General features: G+C 33.3%; 1 protein-coding gene across 1 annotated transcript in view; it reads left to right on the top strand.

Annotated features, from left to right (window-relative positions):
• Positions 1 to 16,815: 16,815 nt before the first annotated feature.
• The window catches only part of Df31 (Decondensation factor 31), a 37,692-nt gene continuing 29,481 nt past the window's right edge, over positions 16,816 to 25,026 (top strand). The window contains exon 1 of the mRNA XM_072537442.1: positions 16,816 to 16,975. Coding sequence (XP_072393543.1) covers positions 16,950 to 16,975 — 26 coding nt within the window. The 5' untranslated portion in view covers positions 16,816 to 16,949. The remainder of the gene's footprint in view (positions 16,976 to 25,026) is intronic.

Raw genomic sequence — 25,026 nt, 5'->3', positions numbered from 1 at the left:
TACGAGTAAACAGATCAGATTAACACCGGAATCCAAAAGTTTTTAAATATATACAATCACTTTTTCTTGAAGATAATCGAAACAATATGAAACAACATATGAGCGAAGCTACTGCAGTATCTGTACGCACAATAAAAATGATAATTCAACAAGCGAAAAGACTTGAAGAGGCGTATGAGTGGACTGGAAGGGTGAGTTCTCTACGGGATTGTAAAAGATTTGGGATTTAAGTGAAACAAAACGACGTTTATTAATTGAACGTAATGTTGTTCGTGTTCTACTTATTAAGTATTTAGACAATATTAATATTGCAACGCCACTGCATCTGTATGCAGTGCAAACACAAATATGCAAACGCCACTGTTTCTATTGTCTACATAAAGTATTTCGTGAAACTGCTCGTCACTGCATTTGAAACTAGCTGTAACTAAACTGAAGTGGTACACGCAAACAAACCAGCGCATGCGACATGGACAGGAGATGTTTTGACAAATCTGGTGCGTATTTCGTATGCACTTGGGACGCGGGAGGATTGGGGACATTGGGGGAGTATCTGGATATGGATTTGGTATCTTCCCAAAGAAACAAAATAATAAAAAAGCAATATTGATGATACATGTGAAATAATGATATAAAAAAATAATTCAACTCAGTAGAAAAAAAAAAGAATGTTTACCACTTGATCGCATAATTAAATTATTAAATCATATTAAAAGTCAAGGTATCATTTATCTATAACAGGCAAACCGTTATACATTTCCCTCCCTATATCAGTATAATAAGATATAGTTATATTTTATTTATTAGTGAACTTTATAATTTACTATTGAAAATTATCAACGTTGACAACCAAGATCACTTTTACTTTAATTAGAAAAGCAATATCCTTTTGATTTTTATATTTTGTAACAAAATGGCTATTTTTAAAGTTGTTGGCTGACAAATTTTGCTTAAAAATGCAAAATAATAGATACGTGTAGTCTGCTGGAAGCTAAATATAAACGCATGGATAAAATTAATGTATTTCGATTTCCTTCCAAAAGCTTTGATGTATTGTAGTTTAAAAATATATCTACAATTCTGTGTGGACGTTGAAAAACTATACAGGGTTTGCCTAAACAGATATGATTGATTTGCTAGTCAAAAAGTTGCCGCAAATAGTTTTAATTCAATTAATGGTAATTAATTTTTGAACAATATTTCGTTCATTGATTTTTTAAATAAAATGCGCTTCTCATTACATATAAGGATTTTTTTTATATCAAATTTAAGATAATTTTGTTTAATATTATAATATAAGGTTCCCTGAGAACAAATGGTAGCAAATTAGGGTTGCCAGCTGTTGAAAATGCGAGGTATTAAAGATACAATGAAATAGAGATAGTGCGCAACACCATTTGTTTGACATGGTTAGTGTCAGTTGTGTGTTTTTAAAACATGCGTCGATAGATATGTTAATCATATACATGTTGTCACTTTTTAAACCAGTGTGGTTGCACGCTAACTTTATTTTACTTAATGCTAGCTCCCTTTTATTTTACTATGATACCTCACGTTTTTAAAAGCTGGCAACCCTAATTTGCGACCATTTTTTCATCGGCGACCTTATATCATCATATTAAAAAAATAGCTTTAATTTGAATGCCGGAGGAATGGGCAGTTGGTCTTATATAGCTTATGAATACGACATAGAACTATATAATATGTATATAGACTTTAAACAAGCTTTTGATACTGTGAAAAGAGACAAAATGCTGGAAGACTTCCGAAATCTAGGTGTACCAAAAAATATTTCAGCCTCATAAAAATGACTTTGCAGGGTTCAAAAGCCACAGTTTAGTAGATGGAGAACTATCTCCCCCGTGAAAAACCGTACAAGTGTGAAATAATTTGTTGTAAGCAGTTTAAACAAACAAGTATTTTAAAAAAAGAAAGTACACACTGGAGAAACACCTTACAAATGTGAAATTTGTTTAAGGCAGTTTACCGTCAAAGGTACTTTGAAGAGACATTTAAGAGTGCACACTGGAGAAAAACCGTACAAGTGTGAAATTTGTTTTAAACAGTTTAAACAAACAAGTATTTTAAAAAAACATTTGAAAGTGCACACTGGACATAATAATTATTGTTCTGTCTTGGTTGGTGGTTTCAGGTTCAGGCGTTTCAGCATCAGCACTAGCACTATCGCTATTATTATCATCAAATCCTCCGTCTCTATCCGCAGGAATATTCAATTGTTTGGTACTTTTTTCTATGGTTTGGACTTTGCTTGAAGTTGAAGGTCCTAAATTTATATCCGAGTCTTCTATATTTTCATGTATGTTTTTCATCAAAAATGATTCCAGTGCACCGCTAAGTTTTTTTTTCTCCTCAGTTTTTGCCTCTTATATTTTTCTATATTGAAAGCCTGAAAGTCGTTTTCTTTTTTTTTCGGACATTTTGAAATTATTACTTAAGAACGAAGCCGGGCGAATTTAACAAAATAAATCCAAAAATACTTCAAATAAGTTGTCCAAATAATGTTTCTCCAAATAATATGTAGCCGTAAAGCGTATACGAATAAAATGGCTCTAATCTCGACGTTACTTTGAAATACAGTACCTACTGTGCAAAAGAAACCGGTACACTACTATATTTTACAAACAAAATCGTTTATCAAAAGCGTGTCAAAGCGTATCAAAAAGAATTCATCGAATTCTCAACTAAGACTGAACATAAGACATAATAACCCATCTATAAACATAACCATAGGAACAATATTATAACAGAAACTTTACAACCACTTGCCTAAATTCTTGTAAATTATCTACGTGTGAAATCCCAAATAACTGAAGCCCAAAAGCCTCCAGCCGCTTTGAATTAAAAAGCATTCCCGAAACTACTTTATGCTGTACCTGCAAAAGGGCGGCAGTTTATACAATAATAAAGCATTACGATTAGAAATAAATATTCTTCTTCTTTTGGTGTTTATTCGTTTCGAATATTCGCGATCATTCTGGCTATAATTATTTTATTAACTGATGCTTTAAATAGATTAGTTGTTGCTGTGGAGAACCATTTTCTCAGATTTTTTAACCATGATATTCTTCTTCTCCTAACTCCTCGCTTTCCGAATACTTTGCCTTGAAGGATTATTTTGGGTAACATGTATTTAGTGTCGTTTCTTATTATGTATCCGAGATATTCTAACTTTCTCCTTTTAATCGTATACATCACTTCTCTTTCTTTCCACATTCTTCGTAGTACAGTCTTGTTGGTTATCTTATCCGTCCATGATATCCTTAGGATTCTTCTTTATAGCCACATCTCGAAGGCTTTAAGTTTTTTCTCCATCACTTCAGTGAGTATCCATGATTCAACTCCGTAGTATAATATCGAGAAGATATAATATCGTAGGAGCGTTACTTTTATCTCCAGATTGAGGTTGAGGCTTTTAAAGAGTTTGGGCATGTTGAATGCACTAATAGGCTTCTCTATTCTACATTTTACTTCTTGTTCTACCCATTGTTCGTTTATTATTGTTCCAAGATAGGTAAACTTTTTTACTCGGTCCGCTGGTGTATTCTTGATAAGCAGTTGGACGTCTCTAATTTTATTTTTGCTGATGACCATAAATTTAGTTTTTTATATGTTTACTTGTAGTCCAAATCTTTCACTTACTTCATTAGTTGCTGTAAACTATTTAAACTGTCTGCAAAAAAAACGGTGTCATCTGCATAGCGGATGTTGTTTAGGCGTTCTTCATTTAAGATTCATTTATCAAGATATCAAGAATCATTAATTTAAGATTCCATGTTCGCAATTTTCCAAAGCTTCACTAAATATTTCCTCTGAATATAGGTTAAATAATATAGGTGAAAGTATACATCCTTGTCTAACGCCTCGCAGAATCTGGATCTCTTCTGTCGGTTCATCTCCAAGATTTGTTCTTATTGTGGCTGATTGGTTCCAGTATAAATTTTGTATTATACGCCAGTCTTTATCATCTATTTGGGATTTTGTTAGAACATCCATCACTTTTTGGTGTTGAACTGTGTCAAATGCTTTTTGGTAGTCCACAAAGTAGGTGTAGATATCGCAAATCATATCTCTGCATCTTTGGAATAATACCTGTAGACTAAACAGTGCATTTCTCGTACCTACGCCTTTCATGAATCCAAACTGTGTGTCTTGTATTCTCTCTTCGCATAGCTTGTATATTCTGTATTCTGCGATGTATAATTTTAAGAAAAAGTTTTATTGTATGGCTCATTAGACTTATTAGCCTATATTCTCCGCACTTTTTCGCTCCCTGTTTCTTTGGTAACGTAATAAATTCTAAAACTAGCCAATCTTTTGCAATATTGCCTGTGTCATAGATATTATTGAAGATTTTACATAGTATTCTTAAAGATTCATCATGAAGAAGTTTAAGAAATTCAGACTGTACTCCGTCTGGTTCTGGAGCTCTCCCTTCTTTTAGTGATATTATGGCTGCTCGTATTTCTGCCACTAGTATAGGTGGTTCTGTTTCCGTAGGTATTGGGGACTGGTTCTCCCTCTCATCAAAAAATAAATTTCGTATGTAATTTTTCCAGGTATTATTAATACTCTCTCTGTCCACGATTACCTCTCCGTTGTCATTGACAAGTGTACTTACTCTTCTGTTTTTACATTTGCCTGTAATTTCTCTTACCTTTTTATGCACGTTGAAGTCGTCGTATTTACTTTGTAGAATTTCGATTTCTTGGCATTTGTTCTCCAGTTCTTTCTGTTTGGCTTGTCTGATCTTTCTCTGTCGTCTGTCGTCATCCATGTCCTATTCTTACATTCTTCGTTCTTCATAAAATTGTCTTTAATGGGATATCGTTTTATTAAGGGATTCTATCTTCTTTTCTGTGCTTTCCTTTGTATTATCGATTTTTTTGAATTTTCTATTTATTGTTTTGCTGACTATTTCTTTCACTTCACTACATTTCAGTTTTCTCATGTCATGTTTTTTACAGTTTTTCCGCGTGTTTTCTTTAACTTGGTTCTATACATGCCCACTAAAGGATTGTGGTCAGATTGAATATCAGCGCCTGCGTAGGTTTTGACACTGTTAAAACGATTTCGATATCTTTTGTTAACAAGTATATAGTCTATTTGGCTTCTTATAATAACGTCTTCTCCGTTGTCTCTAGGTAATTTCCACGTATACAGGCGTCTAAGTGGTAGTTTATAAAATGTATTTAGCATGATTAAGTCATGTTCAGCTGCAAAGATACTCATTGTTTCTCCTCGTTGATTTCTCTCTCCTAATCCATAAGGACCAAAATGTTGTTCTTCTTTTCCGTTACCTAATTTAGCATTAAAATCTCACATGATTATAAGCAGTTCATATCTCGGTATATCTCGTATAAGGTTGCTTATTTGTTTGTCAAATTCTGATATTTCCTCATCACTGTGGTCTGCTGTTGTTGCATAGACTTGTATAATGTTAGTGTTCATCAGTAACGTATTTATTTGTAACAACAGGATTCTATTGTTCATTGATATGAAGTTGTTGACATGTTTGGCTATACTTTTATGTGTGATAATTTCAACTCCATTTTCATATTTACCATTTTCTGATCCTGAATAGTATACTCTGTATTCTTCTATGTAACAACAACTTGAGTCAGGCCACCCCATTTCGCTTGTGCCCATTATTGCTATTTTCATCCGGTCCATTCCTTTGATTGCGCATTGGATTTTTCCTTATTGAGCCATAGTCCTAACGATTGAGCCATATCCAAGTAGATATTCTCTTCAGATAATTCGTGTGGATTTTTCTTATAGGTGTGTTATTGGGCATTTCACAGGAATTTTGCATATTAACGACCCGGGAGGCCCTGTGGTCATAGGAATCAGCTCTCTTGCCGGATCTTGGTCTCCGATGTCAATGATCAGTAAGCGAGGTTGTGTTTTGTTGTACAGTCATTATGATTGTACTAAAGATATCCATAGGGATCTTTAATATAGTGGTTTCTCGTTGCCTTCTTATGCCGTTGACCAAATCACTGATTCTTCTTCCTTATTAAGAAATAAATATGTTCCATAAAATTCCCGGTAAGATTATACCCCCCCGTGAGTATGTACTATGAATATACACTTATTTCATTTCTAAATTGCAATCGTGATAGATATACCAAATAAAGATATTTCGTATTCACCAGCCTCATACAAATATATAATTTGTTGGTTACATATTTAGTTGATAATTGAAAACGAAAATATATCTTTAAATGTATTCATTCACAAGCCACTTACAAATATTTTATCGTCGTCAGTAGTCATATAAAATAATTTTGGTAGATAATTATGTGTGTCTTGGGTTTAAGAGATTAGTTTTAAATTGTACCGATACTACTAATAAATCCCTCAAAATTTCATGTCTATATAAATATTTTCTTCTTTGTTTTCTTAATATACCGCTCTAGTGTAGGATTATATGATCAAGTTTATTATGAGTTACTTCTTTATCTTAATAATCTCTTCAATTGCGATTTTATAGTCATATCCATCTTACCATATTCTGAACTGCCGTTTCTCCATGTACTTTCGGTCTTTACTCTGTTTTTAAGTTGAAAAAAAAATACGAAAAACCAAAAACGGCTTCGGCCACCAAAAAAATTAGAAAATATTAACAAAAAGGCGAAAGTCACCCAAAGAAATTAACAAACCCCCAAAACCCGGTTACGAAGGGCCCACATCTTCGGGCACTGAGTCGCCGAACTGGGCGTAGCCCGAAGCCGACACTCGAGGCACGAGCAAGCAATTTGAGTTCGATGATACTAGAGAATATCGCTATTGATACAGTCGACTATCGATAATTCGAAACTCGAGAGACTCGTTAAAATATTACGAATTATTGAGTGTTTGAAATATCAAATAGTTCGAAATTTGTAAGAAAAAAATAAATAAAATTTCGAATTATTAAGTGTTGATCAATTATTATTTATTAACTGCTATTCTATATATATATTATACTGTATACTATAACTGTATTATACTGGTTTGCTTCAAAGCACATTGCTGCTGATCAGACTGCTCAATAATTTTTTTTTAAGAGAAAAAGTGCCTGAAATGCTTTTTTATCACTTTCGTTTTGTAGACATAAGGTTTGTAAGGTATCGAATGAGGATCTTGCTTGCTTAACTGACATCTCTGCCAAAGGTTCTGATGTATCGTACTCACCTTCAACAGCAACATGTTCATCCACTTAAACAAAGTCAGAAAAACTCATATCGCTGATCTCAACTAATTCTTCTATTGCTGGTTCTTCATCATATAAATATTGGAAGATTATCCTGATCTTCTTTTAAAAACCCAAATTTTTTTAAGCAGTTGAGAATTGTTAGGGGTGTTACACCTCTCCATGCCTTGTCAATCAATAAAATAGCTGTCAGAACCGTGATATTTGTAGTTAGCTGCTTGTCGAGATAATCTAAAACGAGCTTAACAATTTCTTTGCGATAGAATGTCTTAAAATTATGGATGATCCCTTGGTCCAATGGTTGCAATTTGGAAGCTGTATTTGGCGGAAAAAAGTAAAGTTCCACGTTGGACAATATAGGAGGACTGTTGTGGACAGTGCAATTGTCTAAAAATAGTAAAATTTTCCGCTTTTGTCATTTCATGTCCCCATTAACTGTTAAAAGCCAGTTGTTAAAAAGTTTTGTCGTCATAAAAGATTTTTTGTTAGCAAAAAGTTTTCACACCTTTGAAACATCGATTTTTTAAGTTTTTGTTAAGTTTAAGTTTTTCCGATCCGTCCATATTTACTGTAAGTAAAACTGTCAACCTCTCTTTCCTACGTTTTTTCCCATGACATTTTTTATCTTTAAAAGTAAGCGCCTTGTCCGGTAAACATTTGAAAAATAAGCCAGTTTCATCAGTATTAAAAATGTCTCGGGCATCATAGTTTTTAATCAAGGTCTTCAATTTGCCGTGCCAATGTCAGCAAACTGCGCCATCAACACTTCCACTTTCCCCACAATATTTTTTAAACACAACTACATTTCTCTTTTTGAAATCTCTAAGCCACCCTTCACTTGCCGCAAAGATTTTGTTGCTTAGAGTAGACGCGAACTCTTTTGCTTTTTCCTCTAACAAGTTTCCGCTAATACACTTTTTGTTCTCTACACTGTCTTAGCCAAATGAGCAAACTTTCTTCCAGACGAGGAAATTCACCTTTAGTACCTAGTTCTTTTCCGTACTCCAGCAGTTTGAGCATCATTAATTTTCTCCTTATGCTTTATTGTGGTTGAGAGAGTACTTAGAGGAATCTTAAATTCTTTTGCAAAATCACTTTTCTTCTCACCTTCCTCTACTTTTTGGATTAACTTCTTCTCTTCAGCAATCGTCAAACATTTATACTCTCTAGGGTTCAGAGTAACAGTAACTAATAACTAAACAAATCAATTAGTGAGAAGTGTGTAGTCAAATTAATCATAATAAAAACAAAGGCATGTTGATACAAGTTTGAACTGAACTTATAACAATCTTTTGGCCTCTTTCTCTCTGCAACTTTGAATTGTCGTGTCGAGTGTTGGATGCCGATGAGTTCGAATTAACGCGTCGTTTTGTTATAAAGCAATCATTTTTTTCGTTCGAATTACCAAGTGCATAAAAATGTATTGATTTAGTTCGAAATATAAAGAGATTTTGTAGGGAGCTCATGATACCTTTGAATTATAGAGAGGATCGAATTATTGCAATTTTGAATTAACGCGAGTCGACTGTATTCTATATCACAATAACATTGATCGGGTTATGATATCGTGTTGGAGTTCTTGTACGCAGTACTTACACACGTAAAGCATTTGGCTGATAGTGAGCCCCTATCGCGTATCAAAGTGCTATAGGGGGGAAAAGGACCATCTGGAGTATTGAGTGCGATGGAGTGATTCCTGTTTTAAACACGAATTAATACACCTCGCTCCAATGAATTGTTACACCCGAATGTCATTCTAAGGGGTGTGCAAGTCTCTCTGACTGGGTTTAACCAAATTGCTTGTTTGTTTGCTGTTTCTAAGTCAAATTCTTCTTACACTTATTGACATCTTAATTTTTTTTTCGTCATCAGCCCTTTCGTCCCTGAATGATGATACAGCTCTTTTTGAGACTACTATGTGGCTTTATTCATATTTTATATATTCGAATTTTACTCTCTGTACCCAAATATTTATCTCTTGGACTCAAAAAGTCAATTTTTACAAAATGGTTCGCCTGTGAGATAAAAACATCCTTTCTTGTTTTTTGAAAATAATAATCGTTTAGATAGTTGAAAACGAAAATTGCAGAATCCATGACTTTTAAGAACTTTTTGCACCTCATTTTTCTTCTTTAAACTATGCAATCTTCCCCCATCTTCAAATCTGCAGAATAATCTTTAATAAAATTAATATACGTTTCAAAATTCTTTCTATTTGAGCTAATACTTGATCAGGGGAAGGAAAGAATGACCGAATATATAATAGAATATTACAATACGTATGTATTAGAACTCAAATTATGAGATGAATAGGTCATGGTATTTAGCGTATGGCACAAATTAAGGAAAATGCTATAAATTACAAACTTTACACGAAAATGAAAATAATATAAATTATATTAAAACATATTTTTATTAGACGGTAATGACAGACTACGTATTCAGTTTACTGCTTTAGGGAAGTCATACCATGTTCCTGGAGATGCCCGAATATGACATTGAAAAGTAATCAACTAAATAAAACTACAGCAAATTGCTCTCTATCTTGAGCTGTTCTTAGTATCGAATGTGTGTCCATGCCTGTCCAGTCTCTTACATTTTTCAGCCAGGAGCATTTTCTTCTTCCTGGACCTCTTCTTCCTTCCACTTTCCCTTCCATTATCAGTAGTAGGAAGTTGTATTTTGTTCCTTTGTAAATATGTCCTAGATAACTTGTTTTTCTGGTTTTTACAATATTTGGGAGTTCTCTCTCAGTCCCCATTCTTTTCAGCACCTCTTTGTTGGTCACATGCTCTGTCCAAGAGATCTTCAGCATCCTTCGAAAAACCCACATCTCAAAGGCTTCTACACGTCTCATACCTGTGATTCCGAGAGTCCATGTTTCCACTATGTATAGCAATATGGAATAAATGAATGTTTTTACAAATTGGTATCGAATATCCAACAATAAGGTAGAGTTTATTAAAATTTTTTTCATTATTTGAAAAGCGGACCTAGCATACTCTATACGAGCACGTATTTCAACTTCGTAGTCAATATCGTTTGTTATCCAGCAACCAAGATACTAGAATTTTTGTACGAGTTCTATCTGCTTGTTGTAGATACGAATATTAATGTCGACATTTGGTGCACATGTAACGTCCATTACTTTTGTTTTATTTGTGTTTATATTAAGCCCCAAGCTATCTCCCTCTGTGGTTTTGGCATACAAAAGTCGTTGCAAACGATCAACACTGTCCCCAATAATGATGGTGTCGTCTGCGTATCTTACGTTGTTTACATATTCTCCGTTGATTTTTATTCCTTCTTCAATATTTTCGAGGGCATTTTGGAAGATCTTTTCGGAATATATATTAAACAATAGTGGAGAAAGTACGCAGCCCTGGCGAACTCCTCTTTTTATTGACATTTCTGTGTCATATGATTGTCTATTTTAATCGTCGCCATTTGATCCCAATATAGGTTTTTAATAAGGGCCACCCTGTTATGGTCTATACCATGTTGTATTAGGATTTCTATGAGTTCTGTGTGTTTTACTCGATCTAACGCTTTTTCGTAGTCGATAAAACAGAGAAACACGTCTTTTCGTTGACCTCGGTATTTTTGTATCTGAAGGCCAAATAATGACTCCCTCGTACCAAGCCCCATACGAAATTCAAATTGATTGTCGCTCAGATTTCTTTCGCATTCTCGGTATTTAAGTTGATGTACAATTTGAGTAAAATTTTCAGAATTAGGGTTAGACGATTTATTAATCTGAACTGTGAACATCTATTACATCTATTTGCTTTAATTTTCTTGGGTATAGGGTATAAATGTCGATCTAAGCCAGTCTTCTGGGAAGATTCCAGTGGTATATATTTTGATATATGTATATATATATATATATATATATATATATATATATATATATATATATATATATATATATTGATATATATATATATATATATATATATATATATATATATATATATATATATATATATATATATATGTATATATATATCATCTGGACCTGAAGCCTTTCGTGGCTTTGTCGTATTGATTGTTTTTGTTACTTCCGATTTTAATATATCAAGTATTATGTCTTGTATACTTCATTCACAATTATAAGAACTGACTTATGCAGAATTTAAAAGTATCCCGCTGATAAAGTCGACGCCATAAAGAGATTTGCCTCTTCAGGTAAATAGTAAAAAGGGCCGGCTTAACGAATTTTATATTTTATTTGGCATTTACATTACATATTTAATTTAAATAAATATCTAGATAATTAAGGGAAAAATACATAAACTGATAACTTATTCAATATACAAAATCAACAAATGCAAAAGTATTTTTTATTTACTTTTTACTTTAAATGTATTATTTAATTATTAGAAGGCCATGAATCTAAACTTGGACATAATTTTTAATACCTACAAACATTTTAAAATAGCATTTTCTTGTATATCTAAATTTAAAATCACTTCAGTATTAATTAATAATTATGATTTTCCCTATCTACCACTTAATATTTTAGAAGATTATTGATTAATAATTTTATGTGATGCACAACCTTTAGTGAAGAATAATTTTTTTTCGTGAAATTATTAATAAAGAAATTTATCATTTTTTGCCAACTTTTTCAGACATGCAACGGAAAAGTTAAACATAACATGTCAACATGAATAAATATGAACCTTTTAAAACGAGTAAATCGGTACTCACCTGAGGGACCGCAAACGTTCGGATACAATTAGCATCCCTTTGTAAAGACAATAACGTCGACTTTACTAAAGTAACAAGATATTTACTTAACACAGAGACTACACATTACTCCCCTGAGTTAGTGATAAATTATAGTCTAAAAAAATCATTATGAAATTGACTGGCCAGTTGGTTGTGAAAACCAGTGCCAATAAAACACAAAACACACACACATACACACACACACACACACACACACACACACACACACACACACACACACACACACACACACACACACACACACACACACACACACACACACACACACACACACACACACACACACACACACACACACACACACACACACACACACACACACACACACACACACACACACACACACACACACACACACACACACACACACACACACACACACACACACACACACACACACACACACACACACACACACACACACACACACACACACACACACACACACACACACACACACACACACACACACACACACACACACACACACACACACACACACACACACACACACACACACACACACACACACACACACACACACACACACACACACACACACACACACACACACACACACACACACACACACACACACACACACACACACACACACACACACACACACACACACACACACACACACACACACACACACACACACACACACACACACACACACACACACACACACACACACACACACACACACACACACACACACACACACACACACACACACACACACACACACACACACACACACACACACACACACACACACACACACACACACACACACACACACACACACACACACACACACACACACACACACACACACACACACACACACACACACACACACACACACACACACACACACACACACACACACACACACACACACACACACACACACACACACACACACACACACACACACACACACACACACACACACACACACACACACACACACACACACACACACACACACACACACACACACACACACACACACACACACACACACACACACACACACACACACACACACACACACACACACACACACACACACACACACACACACACACACACACACACACACACACACACACACACACACACACACACACACACACACACACACACACACACACACACACACACACACACACACACACACACACACACACACACACACACAAAACGAGTATAAATATTACATCACATAGATATTATGTTAAATCTGTGTCACTATCACTGTCGTCTTTTAAATTGATGATAATATTTTGTATATTATATATAACATAACATATGAGACTGCATTTTTCCAACTATTCGCATCAATTTTGAGTACTTCCTTTTCAATTAAATGCAGGACAGATGCATTTAAATGTGGCGAAGTATTATTTCTTCGAACTCTTGACTTAAGTTGATGCCACATATGTTCAATTGGGTTAAATACACAGTAATATAGTGGAAGTCTTAAAATCGTATGACCCATGTTTTCGGCATAATTATCACAAAAGTATTCTTTTTTCAATGCGAAACTTTTTAAAATGTCCAATAAATCCTTCTTAGTATTATCTATGTGAAAATAAATATCTTTGTCATACAAGTAATTCTGTATTGTTATTTTCGTATCGCTTGAACTGGGAATTTTATTTAATTGCCTGCTATGATATGTTGCATTGTCCATAACTACAACACTATTAGGGGGTATGTTGGGTATTAACTTATTTTTGAACCAGTCTTCAAATATATCTGAAGTTGTGTTGTGATGGTAATCGAGACATGAATCACTGATGTTTTTAGCTGATAGAGATAAGGCATTTGGAACCCATCCATCGACTGATCCAGCATGGAATATTGTTATTCTTTTTCCTCTATTAGAAGGCGCTTTTGTTCAACAAGATTGACTATTATCTATCCAACCTTTAGATGGCGTATCGTGTGTATCAAACCACGTTTCATCTAAATAAATAATAGGTCGATTATCTCGACGACACTGTTTAATTTTGTTTAAATATTCCATTCGCCATATCCGTAAAAGATTGGATTCCAGAAGTACCTGTCTTTTATCTACTTTTTTGTATTTAAACCCTATACGTTGCAAACACTTCCAAACAGTTGTTCTACAGCACTTAATTTTAGTGTTGTCGACGTGAAGCCTGTCAACTAATATATCTAGTGTGGGTACAATTTGTTGTTCATACAAGGCATACACTTTGCGACGAATAAGATCTTCATCTGCACGATCGAGCTTCCGAGAAATACTGTTATCCCGTCTTATTAATCTTGGTATAATAGGATTAGTTACAATTTTTCTGACTGTGGATAATGGTTTTTTAGTCAAAGTTGCCGTTTCATGTAAGGCTTCGTTACTGTCCATATTTTTTTCGACAAGAGTTTGAAAAACATTAGCAATAATTTGTTTTGCATCAGTAGATAAATGTATTCGTTGGCGCTGTTCAGGTTCTAATACTTGAATGAGATCACCTCCTTGTCGATTTGCTTCCGGTTCATTAACTGGCAGAATTGCCTTATTATCCTCTGGACTCCAGGGACGCCACATTGTTTCATACAATAAAGATAAATTTGACTATGTGGATTCACCGGCAAGTGTACACACTCTAAAAGAATAAACACTTTTATTACAATACTGAACTAATTTTTTGCACAAACTGAACACTCAAACGACTTTACAACCAATTCCGTCGAAGCAGACTTTTAAGTGTTAGTTTGTCATCGTACAAGTCTTTTCAAATTAAAAAACAAATAACGATAAGTAACAGGTAGAAAGTTATATAAATTCCAAGTAATTTGTAAATAGGTCAATTAAGTTAAACGTTTACTCATTATAACTGTATATACGGGTTTGTCAGTTCTAATGTGTTTGGGATATTACCCGTTTTCCTAAAACTTATTAATTTCCACCACCGGTCCAGTCAATTTAACTAAATTAAGATCTTCATAATTTTGGGCGCTTTTATTTCGTTGAGACTTAAAATAATGATTAATAAAAGAATACAATAATTATGGGAAATTTGTATGTTTTATAAAAAGAGTTTTTTGACATTACGCTTGAATGATAATATTTGATCTGATTATATGTACTAACCTACAAATGACTTGGCTATATGCCGGTCCTGTCAGCTTGGATAACTGTGATAATTATACAACAATAGAGTACTTACAAGGGATTATTCAGTTTTACAGCTGTTATTAAAATAACTTTTATAATGAGACACTAAATTTCTGGATACAGTTTACCTACTATATTCATTTGTGGTTCTGTTCTCTCGTCATTAAACAGATCTTCGATGTATGTTTTCCATTATTTTCTACATTTTCTGGGCTAGATACCATTTGGTTGTTATCATCTACTAGAGTTGGTGTAGTAAATTTTTTCTTTAATTTGTGACTTCATTAACCTTTCTGTATGCATTGAAGTAGTCATGTTTTCTTAATAATTCCTTCAGTTCCCCACATATTCTGTTCATCCATTTTTCTTTGGCTTTCCTGATTTTGTTTCGGATGGTCCATCCTACTAAAAGAATATTTTTACAAACATTTTCTATCTAATAATATTCCAGTTAGGTAACCTAGATGTATACATTGATATCGATAGAGGTATCACGGTTCTCCAAGATTTGATAAATCAAGCGATTGATACTTCAGTTCCCAACAGAGTTATAAATCCTACCAGGCCCCACTTCCACAGCATATGATAAATAAGATCAAACACAACAGACGTCTTCTACGTCAATTCCAACAAACTCGTGACCCCCACATTAAAACAGAATATAACCACGTCTCGGCCCAGATCAGGCTGAAGATGGAGGTGCAGAGCATACAAGCAAACAAAAGCAATGTTCTTTATTTTTACTTGTATCCTAAATTGATTTACAATTGCTTTTGTTGGTTTCACTTTTATGTTATAGAAGTTTCTCTAATATTCTGGCGTTATTTGTATAACTTCGTTTATATTAGTGATCTCTATTCCTTCTTTGTTCTTTAGATTGGATATGACGGTGGTAACAACCTCATGCTTCTCTACCAGCGATGTAATATACTAGTAATATAATAGTATAATATAATTATATCGACGTTCTCTACTATGTATATCTAAAGATCTGGCTATCACTTCCGCTAGAAACCACATCACCGTTTCGAAATTGCTAGAATTATAAGAATATAGAGATACGTATACGTACCTACATGGGTTATATAATGAAATAAGATACCTAAGTATGTTGTAGGTACCTATGTATAAGATATAGATAGATACATATAGATATAATAGTTCGTCATGTGTAGGATTATTTTTACTGATAGCCCTTGATCAAGTTTAATTGATAAACTTTTTATTTTAATCAGCTATTTAATTTTACATTTTTAGCTCTTATCGCAATAATACTTTCTATTTTTTATCTGATAGAATTAATAGGAAATATAATATCGAACTTATCTAAATAACTTTAGACATTCTTCATTTATATAGGTTATTCGAATAATTATTAAACTGATAAAAATATTAGGGTATAAGAATCATCAAAAATATATTTAAAATGAAAAAGTAAATAAACTGGCTTTGAAATTATGCTTCCGAGAGTCGGAAACTTAGGCATTTTAAAATGAACCAAAAGAATTTATTTGATTAATAACATTAATAGTTGTCTTTTTTTATACAATATAAATAGTACGCGCTCTATTTCCGTCTAACCGAAAAATAATTAAAACTCAGGTAAAAATAATGATTTGCAAAGTGATGGCACTGATTGCTGTACAGCTTTTCTCTGTCATTGTCGTTTACATCACGCTGAAAGGAGATAGCGCCTACATCGATTGACACACATAACGGACTCCTCCGATTATAAGACCTCGCCAAATCGTCCACAGCAACACGCGGTACGCTACACAAATCTCTCGTTTTTTTTTATTAACAAAAAGAAAATCAACCCCAAATATGACGGATAAGGTAGAAAAACCCAGGTGAGTCTTTGTACATAATAATTTACATTAGAAGAACAAACGATTTCAATATTCCTTATAATTTCATTGTCTTGGGCGGCAGCGTTTAGCGGCATAGAAAATGGCGGGAGAGAGAATTTACATTGTTTTAGTGCTTTTATATAGTTGTAAGTGTGTAACAAACTCGTCAGAGAAATATGACTGTAGGAATGTTTGGTTGATGTCTAGGAATAACAGATTTTTATTAAAACAATGACAATTTTTTTAATGTTGGTATGTTTCCATTGTTTCACTAATTATTAACATGTGGTTTTCCAATCCAAAGCAACTTTCTACTATTTAATTATTGAGCGTAGTTCATTAATTAATTGAGTATTAATTTACTTTTAATAGTTAATGCTAGTTTAAAAATCTATCATTTCTTAATTTAAAGAGAAAATCAAAAATATTTTTGAAAAAAGCCGGTTTGAAATAACTGATAGTTACGTCATTTCTTTATTTGTATTGACTCACAAGCCGGAATAGATGGCAGGTAAGCAATTAATTAATATTTAATGTATCGTGTATTTAGGTTTCCTACAACTTGCGGTTACTCAGTCTTTTTAGTCAATAAATTCTGTATCTGTATGTAAGAAAGCATTGTTGTATGTTTTGGCCAGCGGCGTATGATCGCTATATCTTAAAGGGATATAAATTGAAGTTTTATACAAAGTGCAAAAATTATCAGATATTTGATTATAAATATTCTACAGGGTCTTTTTGAAGTTAGTTCTTAATATTTTTTAAGTTTATAAGTTGATGGTTCTCGTCTGGTACAGTATTCATGCATATAAATACATCCAAAAGACGAATTAAGTCTTTTTTTGAGTTTTTCCTCTCCTTTATAAAGGTGTTTCTCGTCTTTTCAAAGCTTTTTTTGTAACCGGAACTGATTTGCTGTTGGGAGATAGTTATAAACTCCAATTATTTATGAAAGACGTCTACAAAAATTACAAAATTTTCAATACAGTTCTATAAACATTTACATTGCTTCTCTTCTTCCTATTTCCTTGATTGGAGACTTATTTCCTGCTACTTTTACTAGTCTGCTCGCCCATTCAAGTTGACACAACATATAATTTTATCTTTTTCAATTAAGACTCGATGTTTTTCCACTTGAAAGTTTAGTTCCAGTGTAATTTTCTTACTTTAGAATTATCTTGTTCTCTACCCAAAACTTTCTTTTTGTGGTGCTGATCCGATTGTCATGGCAATTTTGACCTTGTTATAGTTACTTGGAAACTGCTTGGAAAGTTGCTTGCTGTGATTGTCATATCGAACCAAGTTCTGAGGTTATGGTGCCAAGAAATACTTTGTCTTCCTGTGCCTCCCTTGCGAAAGACTTTCCCTTCAATAACCAACTGAAGTAATCCATATGTCTCATTATTTGTCATAATTATGTTTAAAGTACTCTAATTTTTGTTTTGTTTTTATTGTCATACTTTATTTTTCCATTCTGTGGAGTACTTCAGAATTCAACTCCTGAGGTTCACAGTATTCATCTATTACATTGTTATAGATGCCTCTAAATATCCTTTCTGCATAGCCAAATGATCATTTCCTTCATTTATAACAGGTTGATGGTTAAATTTATAATATATAATACACATTTGCAATGTTTTTGTGTTATAATGATTTCAAAAAGTTTATTTTTCATATACTTACTTGCACACTGAATGAAATGAATCTTAAAAGACTTTTCACATCTACAAAGAAACTTTATATAGATATTAGTTATTTACTGGAACACAAATTAAAATGTTTTTTTTAGATGTGTAGACAAATTAGAATGTTTTAGGAAATGTTTTTGGGTACTCAGCTGCTTGGTGGGAGAGTAATAATTAGATAATTAAGGAAGAAACAGATGAAATTCTGAAATAAAAATTTCTTAGTATTACTTTTATATCATATACAAATTGGCTTGAAAGCCAGATCTGTTCTCCAAGATTGATTTAAAATAATGAATAATGTTGTCCCACTTGATCATAGCCAGTTTATATTTGAGTTATGCAGGTGTAGTGCATCTTCTTCTAGTCTCTTGTACTTCCCGACTTAGGAACTGCTTATCTTTTTATTTTAAAGATATTTTCTGTGTGATGTTGGAAATTCTCAAAATATTCTTGGATATCAGAAGTGACAAAATGTTGTCAGACAACCTGTAGCCTCATTCAGTTTTTTCCAGTGGTCCTGATCTTGTGTCACCTAAATGACCTAAATCCTGTTTGATGTAACTTAATCATTCATGCACCATGTTGGATGTCTACTCTTCATATGTGCCTGAAATATAGCACTTATATATGTGTTATTATGGATAAATTGTAGTTCTTCTAGTTATTCTTAATTAATGTTAAGATCCACTTTACAATCTGTTAGTGCAGCTATTATTTTGTCTTGGTCATCAGAGTTAACTACTATAGTACAGTTTTATAACTGGTAAGTGGTTTTTTGTACCATAACCTAATCTAAAACCTGACTGTTCTTTGATAGAAATATAGTTTTGAGAGTTAATTGTTTTGTTTGTATCTTTATGAAGACATAATTTGTACATATAGAGAAGAATGAGTGGACAGTAGTTTTTAAGATCTGTAACGTCACCTTTCTTATGCCTGATTACCATGATGATTTTCCTTCCTATTGCCATTTTCTACTGGGAGCTGTTTTTTTTTCATTTCTCATACCATTTAACTTTCTGATGATTTCTGGTATAGCCTAATCTGCAATTCTTGTAATATTTACTACATTAATAATGTTCTATATAGCAATGTAGAAATCTTCTATTTTTAAGTATTTTTCTTTAGGCAATGTTAATGAGTCATCGAAAATTAAGAATGAGTATATTAGGGGTAGTCTAGGTCAGTAGCGCACCTAGAATTTGCCTCTGGGGGGGTTTTTATGATGCTACCTCCATTTGGAGTCCTTAAAATGTGTAACAGTGTTGGAATAGGGTCCTGAGGGGGGTTTTAACTGTCAAAACCCCCCTGGGTGCGCTACTGGTCTAGGTATGCCAAAATGAGAGAGCATAGATTAAAATGGTTAGACAAGACATGCCTGTAAAGGGAAAATGTAATTGGGAATGCTGACTCTGCATATGGATAATAAGGCAAAAATAATGATTATGATTATAATAGTATGCTCTATTATTTCCAAAATAGTTTCTGTATTATATTTCCATACATCTTTCATCATTTCTTTTGATATTTCTTTGCTTATTCGTCTATGTGAGGATATGCATTAAACAATCTTCCTATAATGTCCCTTCTTGTTCCAATTTGTTGATTTTATTTCTGTGTGAAAGAGGCACTAAGTAATATTATTTTTGGTTAAATATTTACCAGATTCTACCTCATTATACATTTTGTTGTCTGGGCTGCAAAATATTTGTCAATCTTAATTTTTAAGTAAACAGACAATTTTCATGCACTAAAAAATTATCTAGACATGTTTATTCATACACTTTCATTAGGTATGTAAATATAAAACGAACATATTTTTTTTATGGTTTTTACTTACGCAGATTTTTTATCTTAAATTTTTAGCGCTAAAATTTTTTTATTTAAACATTTTAGAATCTGGTCGTAATGAACACACATCAGAATCTTTTTCATTATCGGTTTTAAAGGTGTTTCTTTATATTTCTTAATTATTTTAAATATTTCTTGTTAGAATAAACGAAAAGTTATAAAATTTATGTAATGTTTTATGCATGCAATGTATTTTTGATTTTTCACGACCCTGAAATTCTTAATGTTCATAAATTTGCACACTTAATTGAATATAAGGATTATTCGATAAGTAAGTGTAGAAAACATTAGCTTTGTCTTTCGACAAATACAGTATTTTTTTTTCAATACAATTGGCTGTTCAATCATATTCCAATGTCTTAATTGTAGCTTATTGAATCCAAATACTCCAAATAGTTATTGGCAGCAGTTCTAACTTTGGAACTACACTGGGGAATAGATCGAACTGATTCAAAACTGAATTTAGGAAATTTGGTAATTCCACTCACAAATGTGTGGACAAGTGCTTTACTCTGATGGAAAATAGCTTTTTTCTTTATTAAATGAGGTCCTTTCTCGATTTAGTTACTAAGTTGTGACAAAAACAGTTTTTTTATATCTATATTACAGTATAGACCCTATTAGTTTTCTGTAGTCAAAGTTGTTTCCAAGTAACGTTTGCTCGGGATGCCATATACACGTCTTTCAATGGTCTATTTAGGACAATCAATTAGGAAATGGTCTACACTGTCTACTGCATCACAATGAAGCTTTGCTGTTTGAGAATAGGTACGCGTGTCTATAATGAATAATCTACCGCACATACACCAAGTGGCAAATTTCGAAGTTGTAGACAGATTTATATACTTGCGCTCCCTGATAACCAACAATGGCGATTGCTCCTCAGAAATCTAGCGTAGACTAGCAATGGCCAGAACCGCAACAGCTAAACTGATTAAAATATGGAAAGACCGAACAATAATAAGGAATACTAACCTCAGGTTGGTCAATGTCCTTATTTTCCCATTGCTACACACGCAGCTGAAACATGGACTCTCAAGAAAGTCGATAGGAATAAGATTGAAGCCTTCAAAATGTGGGTCTATAGAAGAATTCTACGCGTGTTCTGGATAGAACCAACCTGTCAATTCTGGAAGAGCTTCATATAAAAGACGGGCTATATTAAACAAGTAAACCAAGCATCCCTAATTTACTTCGGCCCCATAGCTATAAGAACGGGACCATGAAACTATTAGTAGTAGAAGGAAAGGTAGAAGGACTAAGACCAAGAGAAAGATCTCCAGTGCAGACCAAATGAAGACTGGTGGGAAAATCCCTACATTAAGCCATCCATGTGGCACATGATCGCAGCCAATGGAAGCAGCAAGCCAATAATATTTAGAGTGTCACCACGCCCTGACAAGGGCTCAAGGAATGGGGGGGGGGGGGATGCGTGTGTATACCTACTATGGTCCAGTCTGAGACGTGTTCGGATTACTTGGGATCTTCTGCTTGTTGCTGTTGGTTGCCATGGAGAAATGCTACTTTTAATCCTTTTTGTTTCGAAACCGAATTTTGCCATTCCCGGTTCCAGATAAAAACAGTTGCCAATTATTGTTGTAGGTTTTCTAAGTAGCCAACAAAGATAATTCCTTGGGAAGTTCAAAACAGTTGGAGTAACCTTTCGTGATGAGAAAATGATTTCCTCTTTGGTAGAGAATCCCGTGAGCTTTATTTGCTGTGTTCTTCAGGTTCATCATCAACATCATCGTTTTGGCTTTACAAATCTGTGTGGGTCCTAGCCTCCTTCAGAATTTTTCTCCAGTCGTCTCTATCCATCACCCTCTGCCAAGCGTATATTACCATATTTCTCGTATTTTGTTCTCGGTCTTCCTTTTCTCTCTGGCCAAGGAGTCTATCAGCGAGCATTTTTCTAGCTGGGTCATCTTTGGTTTCATCTTTTTATTTCTTTATTTCCAATTCTTCAGTTACAATTTTTTACACATTGTCCTTTGAGATATTATTACTTTGAGATACTGCTTTCTAACGTAATTTTATCCAATGGTCATCAAATAAAATTGATTTATATAATATTTTATGATTTCTTTCAACTCAGCTTTTTTCATTATTCAGTCACACAAAACGTTAATTTTGGCATATCGTCAGAAATATACTAAATTGGTAAAGACAAACTCTACAAATATAAATCACACCATACACTTATTAGGCCACATATTTATCGACCAATCTTATAATCTACTGAGAAAATATCTTAAAATTGATAAACTTTTACATGAATATAGTTTTGAATCAAAACAACCTGTATTATAATTTTAACTTTCAAGTTTGAAAGAAATGTCACTTCCTATAACATTTCCTGCATCCATTGTTAGTGGTGTATGATTTATTCTAATTATTTTGCAAGTGATCTACTTGAAATCAATTATTTACTTTGTAGGAAATGAGTTACAAACAATGCATTTATTTGTGCGTAAATTTCCGTATGTGGAGGCCATGTATTTCAAGTATATGAAATAATAATTTATCATATACTTGTACTGAGTGTAAAAAAGTTGGAATTTGATTCCAAAATTATTCAGTTCCGACTCATTCGCATCGGAAAACCATGGGAGTTTTTCTTAAAAAAAAGGAGAATGTTCATTTTGATATAAGAGACCAAGTGACGCCGATTTTACTTATAGTAAATTCATTTAACAGAAAAGTAGCGGTCAACAAATGCATGCACATAACACGCGAAACCCTATGTTTATATAATTGTACAGGGTTGTATTAAGATTCTAGCAGCCTATACCATCTGAATTTGAAATGAATTAATTTATAATTTTTAGGATTACTGTTAAAATAATAGTAATCAATGATTAATCTTTCAAAGAAGTATACTTAAATAATATTTTTGTAAACTGTCATTCACACATCATTAGTTAATTGTGGTATTAATCAAAAGGCAAAAAATAGAAAGTTGTTTTTATACATTTTACGCTTTAAATCCAATATTTGGAAATAAGTAATAATATTATCATTAATGATATAAAAAGAGACCTCTTCTTGTGTAAAAGTTCGGGAAAATACTTATACATAATTATAGGGTAGATAGACTTACCTATACATTTAACATTACATTAACATTAATAAATAAAATTTATTAAGTCGACGTTTCGATATCGATTTAACATTTATTTGTGTCAGCAGAAACGAATGTATATTTAGAAGAATTGTGACATCACTATTTTTGACTTGCCGGTTATGTCGAAGATGGTTCGAGATATCAAAATGCCGCTTTCAGATTTTGATTCAGGAGACAAAACTATATATGAATCCATCGATAGATCGTCCCCAAAGTATTGCATAGGCGACAACGCACAAACGAACATACTTTGCGGATGTAAAACGAAAGTTTTTCTTTGAAAATGATGAAAAAAACTTTTTACTATTACATATAAGTAATATCGAATTACGAAAAATAAGTACTGGAAAAGTAGATAGGTACAATGAGTAAAATGGGTTACAGTTTTTCATTTTTAAAATATTCCATTTTGTTTATGTAATTTCGAATTATTTCGTATCTTTTATTTATCATTGCTACTCATTTCCACATCAAAAGCTAGATCCACCTTCAACCGGATGGGGGCCTTCTTCAAGTGCGACCTCTCTCTTGGTATAAAAGTAAGAATGTTGCGATGCTACCTACGTCTTCTCTGTTCTTTTTATGGTGTTGAATCGTGGACTTTGAACGAAGATATGTGCAGAAAATTGGAAGCATTTGAGATGTGGCTATATCGGAGAATACTTAAAATCCCGTGGACTGACCGAGTCACCAATGAGGAGGTCCTCAGAAGAATGAAGAAGAACCGAGAGGTACTGACCTACATCAAATCTCGAAAGTTACAGTACTTTGGACACATTATGCGAAATGAATCCACATCCGGACTGTATATAGTTTAAAAACTTGTGGAAGATGGAAAATCACATATTATGCAGTAGGATGTCCTTTTTTTCTTTTTTTTTGTTTTGTCACAGGTTCTTACAAGGTTAAGACCTAAAGGTCTTTATTTTGTAAGACCTTTTATTTACATACATATATAATGATCAACATATCACCTCACTACAATGATAGTGTCAAAAGGAAAAGATGAAGACAGACAGTACCCTGGATGTAAGCGGAAAACTTCTTATTGGCGATATCTATATTATTGTTTTTTAACAAAACAAACTCTTTGCTGGGCCTAAGGATGAGGCAAATATTGTAAGCCTCGAAACCGATCGCTTCTGTAAAACTTTGAAAGTAAATATTAGATTGTGAGTATTGACCTTTTTAATATATTTGTTCAATTATGGACTCACACTTGCAACCCTTTTATCATCATAATAATTATTATAATACAGTCAAAATAATATTAAATTTACTTACTTCAGTTGAGAGAAAACAGCAAACACCTTAAAAATGTTCACAGTTCTAAGTTTATTTAAATAACACTATAATTATAAACCAACACTATAAATATACCAACACAC

This window comes from Diabrotica undecimpunctata, chromosome 7 (assembly GCF_040954645.1).
Source record: "Diabrotica undecimpunctata isolate CICGRU chromosome 7, icDiaUnde3, whole genome shotgun sequence".
In the NCBI taxonomy this organism is placed as follows: Eukaryota; Metazoa; Arthropoda; class Insecta; order Coleoptera; family Chrysomelidae; genus Diabrotica; species Diabrotica undecimpunctata.
This window is presented reverse-complemented; position numbering and strand designations above follow the sequence as displayed.